The sequence below is a fragment of the Mytilus californianus genome, unplaced genomic scaffold, assembly GCF_021869535.1.
Source record: "Mytilus californianus isolate M0D057914Y unplaced genomic scaffold, xbMytCali1.0.p SCAF_4, whole genome shotgun sequence".
Classification (NCBI taxonomy): Eukaryota; Metazoa; Mollusca; class Bivalvia; order Mytilida; family Mytilidae; genus Mytilus; species Mytilus californianus.
In genome coordinates this window covers 8790732-8811913 of record NW_026262690.1, presented here as the reverse complement: position 1 = coordinate 8811913, position 21182 = coordinate 8790732, and the positions used below count along the sequence as shown (strand labels likewise).

General features: G+C 32.0%; 1 protein-coding gene across 1 annotated transcript; it reads left to right on the top strand.

Moving 5' to 3' along the window:
• Positions 1-78: 78 nt before the first annotated feature.
• On the top strand, positions 79-16318 carry LOC127737408 (uncharacterized). The gene is made up of 5 exons (XM_052248060.1): positions 79-134; positions 1829-1993; positions 2973-3149; positions 9732-9923; positions 10650-16318. The coding sequence occupies exons 2-5, from the start codon at positions 1918-1920 to the stop codon at positions 10871-10873; spliced, it is 669 nt and encodes a 222-aa protein (XP_052104020.1). The 5' UTR covers positions 79-134; positions 1829-1917; the 3' UTR covers positions 10874-16318.
• Positions 16319-21182: the final 4864 nt, after the last annotated feature.

Genomic DNA, 21182 nt, shown 5'->3' with positions numbered 1-21182 from the left:
ATCGGTTAGGCCACATTTTACAGCGTGTCTAGATTTCCGTTCGGTAGATCTCGCACATCTTTCCCGAAGAAAGAGAAAGAGAAAGGGAGATAACTGAGAACACAATTTGTAAAAAACACAGGACTTCAGTTCAGGTAATTTCTAGTTTAGTGATTAATCTTTGCCTTTATCAGCCTTAGGTTTCAAAACGCTAAACCACAACTTAAAATAGCAATGAATAACTGTAAAAATGTACCAGCTGGTATTAATTGCTGGTTTTAATTGAATGTTTTTTTTGTTTTTTTTACCCAATTGTTTTAAAGAGGCATTGAAATCATTGTATATAAATTTAATTTAATTATTCAGCTCAGCTTTGGGTGCTGTAATTAGCAATAAAACACTGTTCTATTTTATATTCTTATTCTTATTATTCTTATTCTATTCTGTATCGAATAAAATACTCAAAATTTACGATTAAAAAGGGTTCAACGAGATGTCTCAACAACCCAATGATTAAATTAATACTAGATAAAATAACCAAGACATCTGAATGTAGATCTGGTTTCCCGTAACGCTGTTTGCCCACATACCTTTATATTATATATATTTACATGACATTCATGTAATATGCCTAAAATATTGATATAGAGTGATACAGGCGATTATATAAATTAAAAAAAAAAGGATTTAAGAGTTGCTACTCCAGAGATGTGGCAAATGTCCTCTCACTTGATTTTATTTGCAGTTATTTATTTTTGCTGTAAACATGGTAAATGTATAAATACATTTGATTGTTTAGCTGCAACAGGTACCAAGGGACGATGCTCTAGGATTGTGAGTTTAAGAGCTCTAACAAACCTCCTTGTATCTGATGCAGAGAAACAAACATAAAGGTAACAAAAGTTTAAGTTTATTCACCATTGTTCACAGCAGATAACATATACTGCAGTAATAGGTTTTGAGAATAAGTAATAAATTGAGGTGTCATGCATATATCAGAAGTCCATTCTTTACAGAACAGACAAAGGGAGAACAGAAATTTTACAGAACACAGGGTGAAGAGGAATATTAATCAGAAATAAGAAGATGTGGTATGAGTGCTAATGAGACAACTCTCCATCCAAGTCACAATGTGAAAAAAGTAAACAATTATAGGTCAAAGTAAGGCCTTCAACACATAGCCTTGGCTCACACCGAACAGCAAGCTATAAAGGGCTAAAAAATGACTAATGTAAAACAGTTCAAACAGGAAAACCAACGGTCTAATCTATAAAAAAACGAGAAATACTTATGAACCACATCAACAAACGACAACCACTGAACAGGCTCCTGACTTAGGACAGGTGCATACAAATGCATCGGGTTTAAACGTTATAACAGGTGCCAACCTTCACCCTAACCTGAAACAGTAGTGTAACATTACAACATAAAAAGACATACTATATATAAAATATCAATTGAAATGGCTTAACTCGATCAAAAAGACATATAGACAAAAACAAGTAAATGGTTAGATACATGTATATACCTGTATGCAGATTTTCCTGAAATCGCAATAATAAATCTTGCATTTTTGGAGTGTCATAAATCACAATAATAAATACACGCAGTAATTTCTGAACTTACAGTATATATTTAAAACAAAAAATCCCAGACATCTTTTTCCTGCCAACAATTCCAGCTTTTCAAATGCTACCATTAGGTTGATGTGAGGTGTACTGTCTAGGAGTACAAATGTATCTCTGAATATTATTTTTCTTTAATTTGACGTATGATTAACTATTAATTAAAAAAGCTGATATTATATAAAGTTGAGACAGAGTATCTACAGTATTTGTTTTTTGTACAGGTTTATTTGTAGTAAATGTACACAGAACAAGCTTCACAAGTTATGTGGCACCTAAGATAGATGTATGGCATCTACAGACTGTGGTTAAAATGAAACAAGACAACTATGTTCTGATGTCAATAATTGTTCTTTTCTGTCCAGTTCTGGTATCAACAAATAAAGGCAGTAAGTACAAAGTATGGCAAGTATAAATACAACACTTGTCAGTATGTATTTTAACATTAGGGGTTTTCGTCAAGAAAAAAGTAAGAAGCAATGCAAGATCAGTTCAAACCAGAAGGACCACTAATTTAAAAGTGTTAACATGATCATGTCAGTTAAGAATTTTTTTTTCATCCTATGCTCTATGCTCATTTTAACATGGTTAGGCATATTTGTCAATAATTATATACTGATATCTGAGTGTAAGCTAATTGTAAAATATAATGCCTTCCCATGTAAAAATGAACATAGAGCATTGCATGATGGAATTAGTTCCATTCTAAAAGGAAAATTCAGAACTTTTGCACATCGAAACAGATCTATAAGACATGTTGGAAAGGCAGGCATTTAGATTTGGTGAGGCAAAAACATTCAAGAAAACCAACTGTTTCACGATTAAAAATTGAATACAAACATGTAAACTTACTTTTAGAATGATTTTATTTAATTTCCTTCCAGGCAACACTAACGAAAATGTCCATTTAAATCTTGGGCGTTATTCAAAATACAATTCATGTTGCAATGTTAATGGTGACGTCACACACATGCACCCCATGTTCTATTGGAATTAGAATATGTCTTTGTTTACAAAGCAAAAGTAGGCCATCATATTACATGTTTAGAATCTGAGTTAACATAAAAATGCCATGTTTAAAAGTGTTTAAAAAATTGTGATGATTTTCAAAGTGAATTTATACAATCCAACCAACGATTAACTTTTAAACAGTCACATTATGATTCAGAATTTTTGTTCCACATCACCACTTCATATCTTAAGATGTGACAGAGTTCTGATTTGGAGGCATTTGGAAGTAATTAGATAAAATGGAAAAAAAGATTTTAAAGCTTTGACAACAAAAGTCTCATAAAAAATATATATATGTCATATGAAATTCTAAAATGGGTCAAAATGAATTTGGCAATATATAATTTTTTTTTCCAGAATCAATAAAAGTTGAAAATTTACCAGAATGGCAACAAGTATTTATTAACTACACCACATGGAATGGACAGTACATTTATAATAAAACATCATATGCATGTCGTATGGGCATACACTCGGTAAATGGTAATGTTACAGCATCACTGGTGGACAGTGCTACACATATAGACCTGACAGGTATATACTGCTATTTATGACAGCAGAAGAACATCTTAATCTATACACATCACCATATGTTCTTTAACAATTTGGACAAGCTCCAACAACCCATGGCAAAAATCCAATATTTCTTTATATAATGTATCAACTGCAAGAGACATTTTTATACTGGGATCAAATTTCCAGGATGTGCAAAATGATTCTCTTGTTCAGTCAGGGGACTAACTTAAATGAGTGATTTTTGGTATGACGTTGGTGTCGTCGTCGTCGTCTGAAGACACATTGGTTTTTGCACTCTAACTTTAGTTTAAGGGAATGGATCTCTATGAAATTTTACCATAAGGTTCAATACCACAAAAGGAAGGTTGGGATTGATTTTGGGGGTTATGGTACCAACAGTTAAGGAATTAGGGGCCAAAAAGGGGCCAAAAATAAGCATTTTTGTAACTTCCAGACATAACTTGTGTGTTAGTTTATGGATCTCTCTGACATTGTACCACAAGGTTCCATATCACAAAGGGAATGTTGGGATTGATTTTGGGGGTAATTGCCTCAAAATTTTAGGAATTAGGGGCCAAAAAAGGGGCAAAAAACAATCATTTTTCTAGTTTCATGACAATAACTTGTGTGTAAGTGTATGGATCTTTCTGAAATTGTACTACAAGGTTCCATATCACAAAGGGAAAGCTGGAATTGAGTTTGGGGGTAATTGCCCAAAACGTTTAGGAATAAGGGGCCAAAAAGGGGCCTAAAAACAAGCATTTTTCTAGTTTCCAGACAATAACTTGTGTTCAAGTGTATGGATCTCTCTGAAATGGTACTGCAAGGTACCATACCTCTAAGAGAAGGCTGGGATTGATTTTGGGGGTAATTGTCTCAAAATTTTAGGAATTAGGGACCAAAAAGGGGAAAAAAACAAGCATTTTTCTAGTTTCATGACAATAACTTGTGTGTAAGTGTATGGATCTTTCTGAAATTGTACTACAAGGTTCCATATCACAAAGGGAAAGCTGGAATTGAGTTTGGGGGTAATTGCCCAAAACGTTTAGGAATAAGGGGCCAAAAAGGGGCCTAAAAACAAGCATTTTTCTAGTTTCCAGACAATAACTTGTGTTCAAGTGTATGGATCTCTCTGAAATTGTACTGCAAGGTACCATACCTCTAAGAGAAGGCTGGGATTGATTTTGGGGGTAATTGTCTCAAAATTTTAGGAATTAGGGACCAAAAAGGGGAAAAAAACAAGCATTTTTCTAGTTTCATGACAATAACTTGTGTGTAAGTGTATGGATCTTTCTGAAATTGTACTACAAGGTTCCATATCACAAAGGGAAAGCTGGAATTGAGTTTGGGGGTAATTGTCCTAAACGTTTAGGAATTTGGGGCCAAAAAGGGGCCTAAAAACAAGCATTTTTCTAGTTTCCAGACAATAACTTGTGTTCAAGTGTATGGATCTCTCTGAAATTGTACTGCAAGGTACCATACCACAAAGGGAAGGCTGGGATTGAGTTTGGGGGTGATGAATCATAAGGGGGTTCAAACAATTTGGGGGAGGGATTTTTGTTTCCTTTTTTTTTCTTTAAAATTTTCCATTTTAAATTGGTTATTTCTGATTTATATATAAAAGCAAATAATAATGATATGGTTTGAATAGGTAAATTAAAAACTTTTAAGTTCTTAGACCACATTCATTTTGTGTCAGAAACCTATGCTGTGTCAAATATTTAATCAAAATCCAAATTCAGTGCTGTATCAAGCTTGAATGTTGTGTCCATACTTACCCCAACTGTTCAGGGTTCGACCTCTGTGGTCGTATCAAGCTGCGCCCAGCGGAGCATTTTATTTAATCACTGATTCAAGTAACATTGTCTCCACAAATGTTGGAAGTAAGAGTTGTCTTTCTTTAATAATCACCTATTTAAGTAGTACAAATTAATCACTGGACTAAGTGATTTAATTTTATTGTAGCTTTAAATATACAATACTAATGATCCAGGGACTAATTATGTTGCTAAAACTATCAGAACCAACATCTGTGTTGATATGATGACTAGTCATGTCAGGTGATGACCTTGTTCTGAATCTGGGATAATGACATGAAATCACTTGTTTAAGTATATATATATATCATACCTCTATTTTCTTCCAAAAAATCACTTCTTTAAGCATTATTATTTTAATTACCCCCACTAATTTAAACACCCCCCGAACAGTGAAATTTTGATAGCGAACAGTACAGTTTTATTACATAATCTGTAAGATGAAACCTTGAATTTTACAGGAAAATTACTCCCACTGCTGGGAAAAATCTGTTAAGAAAGTATCAGTTCATTATGTAAAGCCTTTATTATAGCATTTTTTCAACAAAAATAGAATTTACAGCTAATTGATTGCATTAAAGGCATAAACCTTGCTGTTTAAAAGAAGAAAAAGGTTCATTTTTTCTAATTTTACTAATAATAAGATATAATCTAAACCTATATGTTTACAATTTTGGTAAAACTACAAAATCACAATTTGAGACAAAATTTCAAATTTTCTACTTAGATAAGTGATTTTTAAATCACTTATTTCAATAAGTCCCCTGACTGTTGTTTAAGAATCATTTTGCTAGTGGGATCTTTCGCCATGATGTCACTTGGTGTTTGTTGTCCATCACCCTGGGGTAATAGAATTTGGAAATCTTCTCTGAAATCAAACATGACATGCAACAACTTGAAAGAGTCTACAGGTACTTCGGATCAAAACAACATAGTGTCAAGATGTACCTACAACCTTTATTCTACAAAAAATGTCTGATGACTCTTGGAAAGAGTTGTGCTCTGAAATAGTGATTTTTATGCCCCACCTAGGGGCATTATGTTTTTCGGTCCATTCCTTTGTTAGTCCGTTCATTCATCTGTCCCGCTTCAGGTTAAAGTTTTTGGTCAAGCTAGTTTTTGATGAAGTTGAAATCCAATCAATTTGAAACTTAGTACACATGTTCCCTATGATATGATCTATATAATTTTAATGCCAAATTAGAGTTTTGACCCAAATTTCACGGTCCACTGAACATAGAAAATGATAGTGCGAGTGGGGCACCCATGTACTATGGACACAGTCTTGTTCACCAATGTTTTTGTTTTGCCATTTATCTTGAAAAGCAGTTACAGAAACTATAAACAACAAAAAGGATCAGCCAATCACCTCACCAATTTTAATGAAAATGGCTAAATAATGGTGATTTATATGAATTTCCCATTGTGATGATTTCTGATAAACTTTTTCACTGCCTTATACCAGACTTTCACTTAAGACATTCCCCGCCTTGTACCAGACCTTCACTAAAGACATTCTCCGCCTTGTACCAGACCTTCACTTAAGACATTCCCCGCCTTGTACCAAACCTTCACTTAAGTCATTCCCAGCCTTGTACCAGACCTTCACTTGAGTCTTACAACTGATGATTTGTGACTTCATAATTAAAAAAATTTATTAAGTGTATTATATATCAACAATTAAAAGTCCAGGTGCATTTAAAACAACTTTTTGCTTCGCAATAATTGCAAAATCTTCATCGATATGCCATTTTGACAACTGTGTGCAATACACAAATATTCATACTCCAAACAAGTGCAGGGAAATCAACAACATATCAAATGAATCTAACTCAAGAAACACAGAAAACAGTTTTGATATTCAGTTTCTATATAATAAAAAGTACAACTAATTGCTGTATTTAAATATAAAAAATAAGACAATTTGTGACCAAACACTGCACACTCTTTTAATCCATGCATTGTTACATGTAGGTCATGCATTGTCTTATTTTTGTCAAGCCTGTAACTTTATGTCGCGCAAGCGAGACAGAGCCATCCTAGATTCAATTATTGGCATCGGTGTTATCAACATTTAGGTTCAGTCTTTTATAAAGTTTTTTTCTGACATCAATAACTTTGTCAAACCTTTATGAAATTTGGACCCATGTCCCACAAGGATAATTGATCAACTTTATTAGAAAAATCTTTATTTGGTAATTTCTGCTATTCTAAAGGTGAAAACATACAACAGGAAACAGAATATTTTTGATTTCAATCAAATATGAAATTACAATTTAAATGAATTTTTTAGGGGACCCACTGTCATTGACTCACATTTATAAAGATAAGACAAGATAAGAAAAGATAATTTTATTAACCAATCATGGTGCCCAAAATTTGAGCTATACAATCAAATGAGTTACACAGTTAATGATTAGAATGATTAGAATGATTAAAGTACATTACAACAAAAACATGAGTACACATTTAAACAAAGTAACATAATTATAAACCATGTTATTGACAAAACATTAAGTTATTTTGGAAGCCACTGTGACCTGGAGAAATTACATTTCTTAATCAATTTATAGCCCTAGGCCGATGGGAGACAACATATATATTTTTTTCTATTTTTTTCAAACAACATTGATTTTTCTAAGAGTTTCTATCGTTCTTCAAAAAGGGAGTGCAATAATTTAGATAAGTTTGAAGTAACAAACAAATCTTCAGATGAAAGAATCCAAACAAGTTTCATTTCCTCAGATAACTTTGAAAAATTTTGAACTTAGAATTTAAATTAGACAGATGTTGAGATCTTGTATATTTTAGAACAGGACATTTTAAAAGAAAATGTAGTTCATCTTCTATAAAGAAGATTTGGGATGATTGCCAATGAGATAACTTTCCATAAGAGACCAAATGACATAGAAGTTAACAGCTACAAGTCACCTTCCAGCCTTCAACAATGAGCAAAACCTTGGCTCATTTTAGCCTCTGAGAATAATGCTTATTTTTCATTAAAGAACTGGAGGTAAAGGCTTTAAAGTCTGAGTCTTTGATGCTAAAACTAACTTATGGGGACCCTTTATTTGTTTCAAGAATTATTTTCAAACTGAGTTCCTGGAAAACAATAGCAAAGCTGAAATGTAGAAATCAGTTCGAACTGAATTTCTAAATATAAATGTACTAAACCAGAAGACAACAAAAATGATCAGCAATACATGATCTACAATAATGCCAGTATGCCTTTAACCATCAATTGACCTTAAAGGATGTTTGCCCCTAAATGACAATATTTAAAAAATAAATTGCTGACAGAATTAAAAATGCTTAGAAAGTCAAGATCTGCTTAAAACTTTATCAATCAAAATTGTAAGTGGTTGATTTTTTTTGTGACTGTATAATGGTATGAGGTTGTTGTCGTCCAAAGACATTTGGTTTCCAGACAGTAACTTGAGTATTAAAGTGTATGGATCTCTATGAAATTGTACTACAAGGTTCCATACCACAAAAGGAAGGTTGGGATTGATTTTGGGGGTTATGGCCGTAACCTTTTAGGAAAAATGGGCCGAAAACAATACTTTTCTAATACTTTGTATAAATTGCTTATTTCTTGACCAATTTCAATGTGGTTTAATTCAAAGTCTTGAGTTTTTGGGGTTCTTTGATATGCTGAATCTAATGGTATATTTAGATTTTGTATTTTGGGCCCTGTTTTTAAATTGGTCAACATTAAGGTCCAAAGGGTTTCATCAAAAAATTAATTATTGGGGTTCTTTGATATGCTGAATCTAAACAAGTTTTTAGATTTTTTTGGGCCCAGTTTTCAAGTTGGTCCACATCAGGGTCCAAAATTTAAATATATGGTGTTCTTTGTTATGCTGAATCATACCGTGTATTTAGATTTTGGATATTGGAGCATGATAGGTAAATGTCCAATTTCAAATTTTGAAGTTCTTAGACCACATTTATTCTGTGTCAGAAACCTATATATGCTGTGTCCAATATTTAATCACAATCCAAATTCAGAGCTGTGTCAAGCTTGAATGTTGTGTCCATACTTGCCCCAACTGTTCAGGGTTCAACATCTGCAGTCGTAGATATAGTATATGCAATTTGAATTGAAAGTGAATATTAGCAGAGCATGTGTAGTCTTCAATTTGGAGTACTATTGCACTGTATCTTCAATTGTGAGTCTTTATAAATTTCTTTGAGGTAAAATTGACAAAAAATTAGAAAATAACAACAATAAAAAGAACAAATTCATTATCATAGTTATCACCCTACAATAATGATTTTCATGAACTTTTAGTGTTTTTAAATACAAATAATCTTGAATACAATATTGTGTAGAGAGAATCTGTGAACAGTGAAATATATGTATATAAAAAATAAGCAATTTGAGATCTACAAAAGACAATTTGATTGGTTTTGATATTGAGATTACTACTTAGAAGAGATAGTTTGATTGGTCTATGATATTGAGATTACTACTTAGAAGAGATAGTTTGATTGGTCTATGATATCGAGATCACTGCTCAATAGAGGGCAATGTGATGTGGGAAGTGGGAAGGAAGTGGCAGGCTTTGTCAATAGAATGTTATCCTTATATTTACATAAATAAATAATGTGAATATAGTACAAAAAAATGTACTGTCCTAGATATCAATTAGCACACTGGGAAATCTTTTTATTTAGAATAGATAATTTGCGTCAGGAAAAAAGTTTAAAAAAAGATGATAATAAATAATTAATATTTAGTAAATGTCATAGTATGATAATAATATAATTGTTTGTTTAGGTTACTCAGTTTTTGGTAAAGTGATATTTAACAAGACAACAACTTACCAATCAAGTGAGAGATTTTCAGGATCATTCCAGCTTGCTGGTCATTTACAGTGGGTACCTAGTCATAAATACTGGATGTATACAGCAAATGTTACCATACCAACAGAAAAACCTTTTTCACTGTTCAAGTTCATGAGTAATACAGGTGGGTAGTTTATAAAGAGTAAACATATCTTCTGTAATTTGAAGTCATGTGACTCGAAAACACATTATCATTTGCCTTCACTTTGCATCTGTTGTTTGTCTTTAGCCTGTTTTTTATTTATTTAAAGATTATCTATATGAAGTGTAAGCTTACAAACAAGGTAACAGTACAGACTTAGAGGAGCCCCTTGTTCATCAACTCTCTAGATATCAGATGAAAGCCCTCTGTACAATAGTCTTCTTTTAGGCATGTCTAATCTCTTACTTTCAGGAAACAAAATTCGTTGATATCCTCCCTTTGGCTGTTATGTCACTAAAAGTAGTTGTTTCTTCTGTAAATTTGGAAAAATTATTAACAAATCTTTGTTCTATCCTATGTAAAGTGGTGAACTACATGACATGTTGCTACAGCTGATCTATTAATATTTTTATGCTTTAGAATTTAGTACGAAATATTAAAAATTTACCACCATAGCACTTCTGCGTAGCTATCAACAAGATACAGTCATAATGCCACCATCACACTTCAGCGTCAAACCATCGCACATTAGTATGACCAGCGTGGTTCGGAGTACCATCGCAGTTCAGAGTCCCTGCAGAAAGAGGAAAGCTCTACTAGAAAAGAATTTCTTGTTCCAATTATTTTTTCGTGAATATATATATATTTCTGTGCCTGAGAACATTGTTTACATATTTAGATTGCATTATGTTATCTTTTGAATTTCAGAGAAAACAACTATAGAATCAGAAAGTTCAAGAACTACATCTATAGTTTTAGGGATTGTGTTTTCATTGGCCATCTTAGGGGTTGTTCTTATGGCGGGTTCAATGATATGGTCATACAGAAAAGGACTGCTACGACATATTCCTCTAAGTTATAGAACATTTAAAAATCCTAAAGAAGAAAGAAGAGCCTCCTTTGATTCCAGAGAGGAAACAGTACATATATGATACAGTGCAATGTTAGATAACCCACAGATACTTCTATCATATCTACACTATAAAGTGCAATATTTTTTTGAAAGATCAGAACCAAAGACAAGAATAGCCCAAAAATAAATCTTTTGAACAGGTTTGGGCCTTGAAATCGCCAAATTTATACCTTGTGAAATTATCAACTTTACAGTAACCTGAAATAGGTGGAAACAGTACTTGATATAATACATGTATATACAGAAAAGTGTTTCAGACACATGCAATGAGATAAATTGTTATTTACATTTATGTGTAAACATGGTTAATTCTGATTAAATTTGTATTATTATGGACATTTTCATCTCTCTGTAACAAATTACAACACTTAAGTCCTTATTTATACATGTTGTAAATTCACTTTAATTCATTTCAAATTAGTTTTTTTTTTTTTTTTTGGTGTAGCAAAAGATACATTTACATACAAATGAAGAAAAACCACTTATACTTATGAGTTATTTTGAGATTGGAAATTGAAAACATGTGAACCCTTATGATTAAATTAATGTTAAAATGGTTATAACACAGATATTTATTTAGGAATACTAAAGCTATCTTACTCTTATTTGGAGAGAAATTGTGTAAATACACAGTTAGTTTATTTCAAAAATTAGTATAAAGGTTTAAAGTGTGTTAAAGTAAATGAACCAATTTATGATTTGTAGGCAGGGTCCGTTCAATTTTGGGTTTTATTTTTGTTGACTTGCTTCTCCTCTAATTATTGTTGTAATATATAAATAAAAATACCCAAATAAACCAAGTTCATCTGAACAGTAAAATGTTTTTAAGAGTTGTTAGAATTATAGCAATTTTTAAAAGTATTTAATTTGAGGTAGATGCAGCACTGTTCTGACATTTAACCCCCCCCCCCCCCCCCCCCCCCAGATTTGTTTAGAAACCGTTAAAGCAATTGAGAATCATTGTTGAGAACAGGTGTATAAATGCTACTGAACACTCTAAAAATAACAAAACAGTCTTAATTAACTGCAAGTAAATTGTCTGAAGAGTACTGAATTAGATACAAATGGAAATGTATGGTAACTGTTTGATGAACTAAATGCGATTTACATTTGTTCAGATTTTTCAGATCAGTTTAAAACTTGTTTGATAAAGGGATGGTTTATATTTTTATTACATATGACCATTGATTAGTTGCATACCGGTACTATAGAAATACCAAAAAGTTGTAAAAAATTAGTAAAAATGTAAATTGTTGTGAACATGTACATGTATACCAAAATGCTTTTTAACTCTTTTATCCTTGTAATGAAAAATATGTAACATTTATGCTAAACATATAGTGAAAAAAGGATGAAAATATATATCACAGAGAATTAGTTTCTTTTTTAACTGTACAGATATTTGTTAACACATGTTTAGACTTAGGCAAAAAGTATTAAGTTAAGAGAAATACAATTACATTCTATAGATCAGTTTATTATGACCATGGAAGTATTATATTGACAGGAACTCCAACAAACCGACTTCAAATGTTTATAGTGCGATGCCGCAAATTCGTTAAGTATCTGTTAATTGACTCGACGTCATATCGCAATGCATGGGTTCAATAAAATTTTTGGAACTTCGTCATTGATCGTAATTACGGAATATACCGAATAACCGGGTGTGTACTTAATTGTCAAGGAAATATGTCAGTTTCTACGGGTTTTGCTGCGTTAAAACAAATAAAGAAAAAGAAAAGAAAACCCCTTGACTGTTTTCACAAAATATTCGTAAGGGTTACGCGGAACCCAGTGTCTCGCCTACTTTTGCTGTTAGTCGCAGGTGCATCAAAAATGGGGAAATAATTATTAAAAATTTTCCTCTAGATACTATCTTTTGAGTGTAAGAAGCTTCTGTTCAAGTTTGGTAAGAATCCAGGATGGTTTATGAATCTAATAAATGTTTTAAAAACTTTAACTGCAGGCTGTATGTAATGTTAACTGGAAGAAAAACTAAGTCCATTAATAAGTAATATACGGAAAAACAGGAATTTTTTTTTTACAAAATGTCCTTCTAGATACTAGCTTTTGATCTTAAACAAGCTTCTGTCCAAGTTTGGTACAAATCAAGGATAGTTTAAGAAAGTTATTAAAATTTTTAAACTTTAACCACAGAGTGAATGTAATGTTAACTGGCAGAAAAACTAAGTCCATTTATAAGTAAAATACGGATAAACAGGATTTTTTTTTTAACAAAATTTACTTTTGAATACTATCTTATGATCATAAACAAGCTTCCGTCCAAGTATGGTACAAATCCAGGATAGTTTAAGAAAGTTATTAAAATTTGAAAAACTTTAACCACAGAGTGAATGTAATGTTAACTGGTAGAAAAACTAAGTCCATTTATAAGTAAAATACGGATAAACAGGATTTTTTTTAACAAAAGTTACTTTTGAATACTATCTTATGATCATAAACAAGCTTTTGTCCAAGTATGGTACAAATCCAGGATAGTTTAAGAAAGTTATTAAAATTTGAAAAACTTTAACCACAGAGTGAATGTAATGTTAACTGGCAGAAAAACTAAGTCCATTTATGAGTAAAATACGGATAAACAGGATTTTTTTTTTACAAAATTTACTTCTGGATACTATCTTATGATCATAAACAAGCTTCTGTCCAAGTTTGGTAGAAATCCAGGATAGTTTAAGAAAGTTATTGAAATTTGAAAAACTTTAACCACAGAGTGAATATTTGTGGACGCCCCCGCCACCAACGACGACGTTGCCGACAACGGAATGTAGGATCGCTATGTCCCGCTTTTGCGACTAAAGTCGCAGGCTCGACAAAAATCTGAAGGGTTACTTGCAAGTCATGAATGAACATTTCAGTTTTAGTTAAAATCAATTTTAATCGTAAGATTTTTATTCATGAGAGGTCCGCTGACCGAACATGCTCATATACATGAAGATTACTGCTAACTTTGACAGATAATTTAGTTAAGTGTTTACTGAATGTAGAATGCCAAAATATTTCATGAATTTTCAACAAAAATTTTAATTCAAAATTTTGGTTCCCTGTATTTGATTCGGGGTTTGGGGGTGTGTTTAAGGGCTTTGATCGAAAAAAATATCATATTTTGGCATAATGAAAAAGCGCATGGGCAATCATACCATATCTCCTTATTTTGATATTGGCTTGAATAACAATAAATGTCTCGTGCAAGGGTAAAAAAGTTGCAATCTGCATCTATAATTGATGTTTACTGCTAACTTTGACAAATAGTTTGATTAATTGTTTACTGAAAGTCCAATGGCAAATATTTCATGCATTTCAACAAGAAACAAAAACATGAATTGTTTAACATACGTTGTAAGATGTTTTAGAACTTTTAAGCATTTTTACACACAAATAAATCTAATTTGGTTCCCATGATAAAATCTTTTAAAGAACAAATAAATATTATACTGCTTAGGACCCATCATAATGATCGTTCTTGAAATGCATAAAGACATATTTGAAGTTGAGCTATTCTTAAAAAAAAACTGTCAGACGTGAGAGCAATCTCGGACTAGGTTGAACGTTGTTTTTATCTTTTGAATTATTACAAAAGGTGTAATATGTTATCTGTCTCGTAACCTGATATATGCTATGTAGAGTTCATCATGTGCGTGTAATTATTAACCTCTATTAGTTTTTAAAACATATTTGATAAATAAGTTTGATTTAAGAAATAATTCATGGAAGCCATAAATTTGTTATATTAAAATACATTCTTCTACATTAATTGAGACGATAGAGAAAACTATAAATATTTTTGTAACACTCGATAAAAAATTCACAACCTTTAACTTGAAATTTGAGTCATCCTTCGCCATCCTCCACACTACACGCGAATCACATTATTTTATGCAAACACCCTACTTCAGGTACATGATTTCTTTGAGAAAATAAAAGGTTCCGACTCAGTTTGGGATGGGAATGTACTCATTTTTCGTTGGAGTTCCTGTCAATATAATACTTCCATGTTATGACATACATTATAATTTTATACATTAGAATAATTATGACATATACACTTCTAATTGTCATGTATATATACTAAGATATTCAGGAAAAAGAAATTATGTTGCATCAGTAAACACATTAAGTTGTATTTTCATGAGGATCATAGCTTTGCTGTACTTGCCCAATATATGTATTGTTACTTCAAAACTTAGGTGCAAAAATTGATTGTACTATAAGTACCAATAATATTTCAGACTTGTTAAGATATATGGAATAATTACATTTTTGTTTTTGATACTGACTTCATCAGCAAGAAAAACAAGCAAGTCTTTCATTATCAACACATAAGACTCCATTATTTTTGATCCCTAATTTGTCATATTGTTTCTTTGAGTAAAATATAAAATCAAGTTGTCAGAAATTCTGTTTGCACATACAAATGTTGCCACAGTTGTTTGGTAGTATGATGTCACATTTATTGATAAACTGATGTGGGTAGACTTGACAAATGGCTGCATTTTTACAGTGAAATATTATTGCCTTCTATGTTTAAGTCCTTTCTGTCATTTAAAGAAAAATATGACAGTAGGATCAAAGGTAAAATGTACAAAGTGCTGATAAAATATGGTTTTGTGCTTTAGAGTAGTAAGCTTACACGATTTATTATTTTTTAATTTATGCAATATTTTTATATTTATTTTTGTATATGATTTGAGTTTAAAGGTTATCAGATTTTGTCTACCACAGTCTGATTGTAGGTCTGCTTGTCACATAGTAATGACTTCAATGTAAACTAGTGCATTATATATATATCACAGGTAAATCTGATTGTAGGTCTCCTTGTCACATAGTAATGACTTCTAAACTAGTGCATAATATATACCAGTATATTACAAGTAAGAAAAGCATTTTATGAATTGATACTTCATGACTGAAGTTTCCATGTGACTTTTTGATTCAATGTCCCAATTTTTTTATGTGCATGTTTATGTTTGAATTGTGTATTTTGACTGATAACTAGTATATTATTCAGTGATATAGTACAGGGCAGACATTTCTATATGTCATTGTTTTGTGATTTAACATAATTGATCATTTCAGCGCAGAAGGTCAATATTTATTCGGGTAATTGGATAATTTTGTGGTTTGCTTCCACTAATGGATATTAGAATTCAAAGACCATTGATCAATCCACAAAGCTTTGTAGTTTACACAGCTGTTGATTTATTTTACCATGTAATTGTAATTGTTGTGTATCTTTTTAGGAATATTTTGCTCTGTACACATAGGGTACATGTAGATATACTTTACTGAGAAAATGTTACTGACTGTGATTGTTTTAACATTCCTTTTAGAATTGTTTGATTATTATTTTTTTATATTATGAATCTCTTTTCAATGAAAAAAAAACATATCTTGTGTTTTATGCTTTTATAATGAAGATATTTTTAAATAAAATCATTCTATTTGATATATTTTGTCAGTTAGATATCATACAGACCATACATGCTATTACCTTTTCTCTCCTAGTTTCAAATTTCAAACTTTTATATAGAATTGTGTATGCCAAAAATGGTTCCATTATTTTGTATACTCTGCCTGCAATTATACAAAGATTTTACAAATAATATAAACAATTAATATTTTGTTTTCTCCTGTTTGTGTCTCCACCCATGTTTTATTTTGTTTTTTGCAACAAATATTCTATGATGCAACAAATTTTATTTTACAATCACAACCCTAATATAAATGACAACATAGTTCAACAAAATTGAAGTTGTTATCACCTTTTTTTTATGCAAGAGAGTCTTTGGTTAAGAGTTGATATTTTCGGTAAATTTTAAAATGTACTCAACCAAAAAGTAAAAGATCATCATTTAATAATTTCTATTACTATATTATTAAAAGTTTCTGTCTGAAATCTATAATGTTTTTGATGGGGTTGCTCAGTCTGTAGTTTTCTATGTAGTGTTTTGTGAACTTGGTTGTTTTTTTCTATGACATTTTCAGTTTATCTCCACTTATAAGTTTAGAATGTCCATTTGGTAAATTCCACCTTTTTTTTTAGCAGCCATTGACTGTGGAGGGGCACTGAAAAACTTTTTTTTACCTAATTATTGACAACTAATCTTAATTCTTCAAAAAGGTTTATGAAGTTTATGTTCCAATTGGCATCCCTTCCTTGAAATTTCAGATTTCTGAAATTTGAATTTTCTCCTTAAAATGATACCTTGCCTAAACTTTCAGTTAAGACTGATTTTGTTCCTGAAGAAGCATTTCTATTGAATGGCTTGATACTGAAATACAACTACTAAATTACATCCACAATGTGCAATGTTTCCATTTGCAAAAGTAGTATGAAAAATTGTGCTGTTTTAAAGGCAGATGCCTTTATTGTCACAGAGTGAGACCAGATTAGTTTAACTTACTGCATGACGGATTGGCTAGTTGAAATCATAGTGAACAATTTTGGGTTTTTTCATTGCTTTCATATTCTTTAGTTTTTTCAAGATATAGTCAAAATATAGTTTTATTTGCTTTAATATCGAAAAGGATTGTAATTTGATTGGAATATCCTAAATCTCATTATTTAAATGCCTTGAAATTTAAAATATTGATTTTCCTCCACAATGGCCAACTAACAGTTATGTAACAGTTTGTTTCCAGGCACATCTACACATGATTGTTTGCATAAGGATGATAGGCTGCACTGTTGGTGATGGTGAAGGTTCGTGTTATATGGTGTACAATTTACTATGCAAATCTAATGTCATAACTCTTAAGAACACACGTTTGCACTTCAGGAGAATCTAAAGTCCTAACTCTAAGAACTTACTTTTGTACTTCAGGACTGAATATTCAAAACTGATTACTAGTATATCATACTAAATATTACATACAAAGGTCCTATAAACAACACAGTCCTTCGTGCTAATTACTAGTATATCATACTAAACATTACATACAAAGGTCATATAAACAACAGTCCTTCGTGCTAATTACTAATATATCATACTAAATATTACAAAGGTCCTATAAACAACACAGTCATTCGTGCTAATTACTAGTATATCATACTAAACATTACATACAAAGGTCATATAAAAAACACAGTCCTTCGTGCTAATTAAAAGAAAGATGATTGAACATTTGCAGAGGAACTGGCATGTCACTTCACAAAATCTGACACTAATCATACTTGCTGATAGCAAGGAGTTCAATTTAGAGTCCAATGTGTTCATAAAAACAGAATAAAATCTAATAGGGTTTGCAGATAAGGAACCGAAACAGAGTTGTGAGTGGCTAGGAATTTGTATTGAAGGTTACATCTATAGGCATATTTATGGGCAGGTACCTGTCACCTTACTTTAAAAATTGTATATATATGTAGCCTCAAGGACTAGTTATGACTCGTTCATACATGATTTCATAACAGAAGCTAGCTTTATTGTCGAATGTACCGAAGCTCACCCTAGATGTATAGTTGATATATTTGAAGTTCCATCCTAAACTCACTAGTATCTAGAAATTGAGCTGGAGGGAAAAGAGAGGGTAATATACAACAATGTTAACCGGTAATAGTTCAAAAACAATGTCTGCAGTACTGTACAAATGCATGGTTAATATTTGATGCGATGTTTGGTGTCAATCGTGACACCCTTTTCTTGATAATTCTGTATTATTCATGTCTATACCTGTTACCTGTTACCTGTCTGGTAGGTTCACCCTTTCTAAGGGTCACTCCCAATGGGATTTATTTAGGTTAGTATTAAATATGTACATTATTTACAGTTGTACATTTAAACTTTTTAAAATATCAATACCTGTACAGTAACACCATAAACCAAGAAACTCCTACTTTCACTTGATAGACTGATATAGTTCATAAAGAATAGTTTAACTCTTATTCATCAGGGTTGTCCGTTTTGTATGTAGACCATAGCATAATGTTCGTGTGATATTCTCAATGTCTCTGATATTTTGATGTTTGCTGTTAACTATTTGCTTGATCCTTTCAGATGATGAGTCCATAATAAACTGCACCATGAGTCCTTCATCCACAATTTTATCAAATATCTCGTTGCCTATGTTGTTGATCACGTATGATTTTAGTGTTGTTAAATGTTTATCTCTTTCGGTTTTCAGTGCATTGCATTCTAGCATAAAGTGTTCTGTATCTTCCGTAGCTGAATTGCACAATAGGCACATATCCTGCTCCACATTTCTGCTAAACTTGGCACGGTCTATTTGAAGTGTATAAGTCCTAGTTATGAGCTTTGCTTTTATTTCTGCTTTTTTTACTTCTAAAGTATTATTTGAGGTGAACTTCCATATTTGATGAGGATTTCCAATTGGCCTTGTTTTAATATTAATGTATTTCATTGTAGATTTTTCAGATTTTTCTATCTCCCATTTCTCTGCCCAATATTGCTGAATGGCACACTTGACAGTTGTTTTCCATTTTTCCCTAGTTGGTTTAACTAATAACAGTTCATGAGCTTTTGGTAGTTTGTATTTTGATAAAGCAGTTTCTAATCTACTAATGAATGTATTAGCATTTTGTTTTCACATTATAAGTTGCCTTTCTATAATTCTGTATTCTATGCTGGTGTTGTCTTGAATTATGCCTCCAAAAAATGTGAGTAGCAGTCGGTCCACAGTTGACTGTATTGGTTCTATACCTAGTAAACTGTAGTTGGCAGCACTAGCAACTCTTTTTGGTAGTCCCTGTATCTGTCTGCATATTTGGAGTTGGAGTCTCTCCAATTTTGTGATGTCAGATTTTGTGTAGTTTAGGACCTCAATGCCATACAGACTCCTTGGCAAGGCGTAAGTTTGCCAGAGTTTTGCTGTAACCATTGGCGACATTCCCTTTCTGGCACTCAGTCCAGGACCAAGCATAGCATATATAGTACGTCGGGCAACTTTTAACCGGTCTTCTATATTTACTTTATTCTTTATAGTTCTTATAAGACCAAGATGTTTAACCTCTTTCTTTTCGTCAATTTTATTGGTTCCTAGATAAACATTTAGTTCTTGTTGAACTTTTGTTAACGGCACAATTTCAGATTTTGTAGATTTTAGTAGAGCCTGAACCTCATGCTCCTTGCTGGCCAGTATGGCAATGTCATCCGCACAAGTTGGAGCGACAACATTAATGTTGCCTATTCGTGCACCTATGTTTGACCTTTCTAATGCCTCTAAGATGTTGTTGTTATAGCGTTTATATAGAACAGTCGATAACTTTGCACCTTGTCTAACACCTATTTCATGTGTAAATTTATCTGAAATGCTATTGTTCCACTTAACTTTAATTGTTACATTCCTGTACATATTTCTTAGCAATAACCACATATTTCCCACAATGTACATTTTGTTAAAGAGGATTTCGTGATGTAGTTTATCGAAAGCCTTTTGAGCATCTAATGTAAGTAATATGAGTTCTTCTAGAATCTCTTTGTAAAAATCTGCAGCAGCAGATACGATAAAGGCAGTTTTTAATGACGATGTTTTTTCAGTGAAGCCTCTTTGTAGCTTACTTTGAATTTTCAGTAGTTCGGATTCTAACCTGTTTTTTAAAATACCTTCTATTAGGGTAGAAAAGGTATTGGTTACTGTAATACCTCTATAATTCTCTGGATGTAATTTATCTTTCCCACTCTTGTGTACCGGAGAAACTACTCCTTCTTTTGTTTCTTGTGGCAGATCTTTATCCTTAAATATAAGGTTCACTATATGCACTATGTACGTTAAAAGTTCTTCCGGCATTAGTTTGAAATGCGCTGCTGAAAGTCCATCAGGACCAGGACTTTTTCCAGTTTTAAGTGCCTTAACTACTTCCTGCACTTCTAAGACATTAGTATTGTCAATTTCTATATTTCTTTCTGTTTCCAGTTCTTCTATTATTTTGTTTTGTACCTCTATCACTCTTAAGTTTTTTTGTACTAAAGTTTTGATGACTGTTGGAATTGTCAAGTTTGTATAGATTTTCGAAATAGTCTTTCCATCCACTCATCATTAGCTCTGGATCTGATTCCTCAATACCATTAAATACCATAGTATCAGTTAAAATGTTGTTACATTTTCTTTGGCCCTTCACAAGTTTGTGGAACAGCTTAGAGTCATTTTGAGATGCCTGCATAATTTTCTCAGTTAGCGTATTTCTTTTCGAAGCATGTGCACGTCTTTGTGCACTTCTCAGTACTTTACATGCCTTATTCATTCCTTTATACTTGCAATCATCCAACTTATCATTTTTCCATTCAAAAAAAGCCAACTTTGACAGTTTTGATGCATTGCTTATTTCTTTATTCCAGATCCCCCTTCCAACTGTC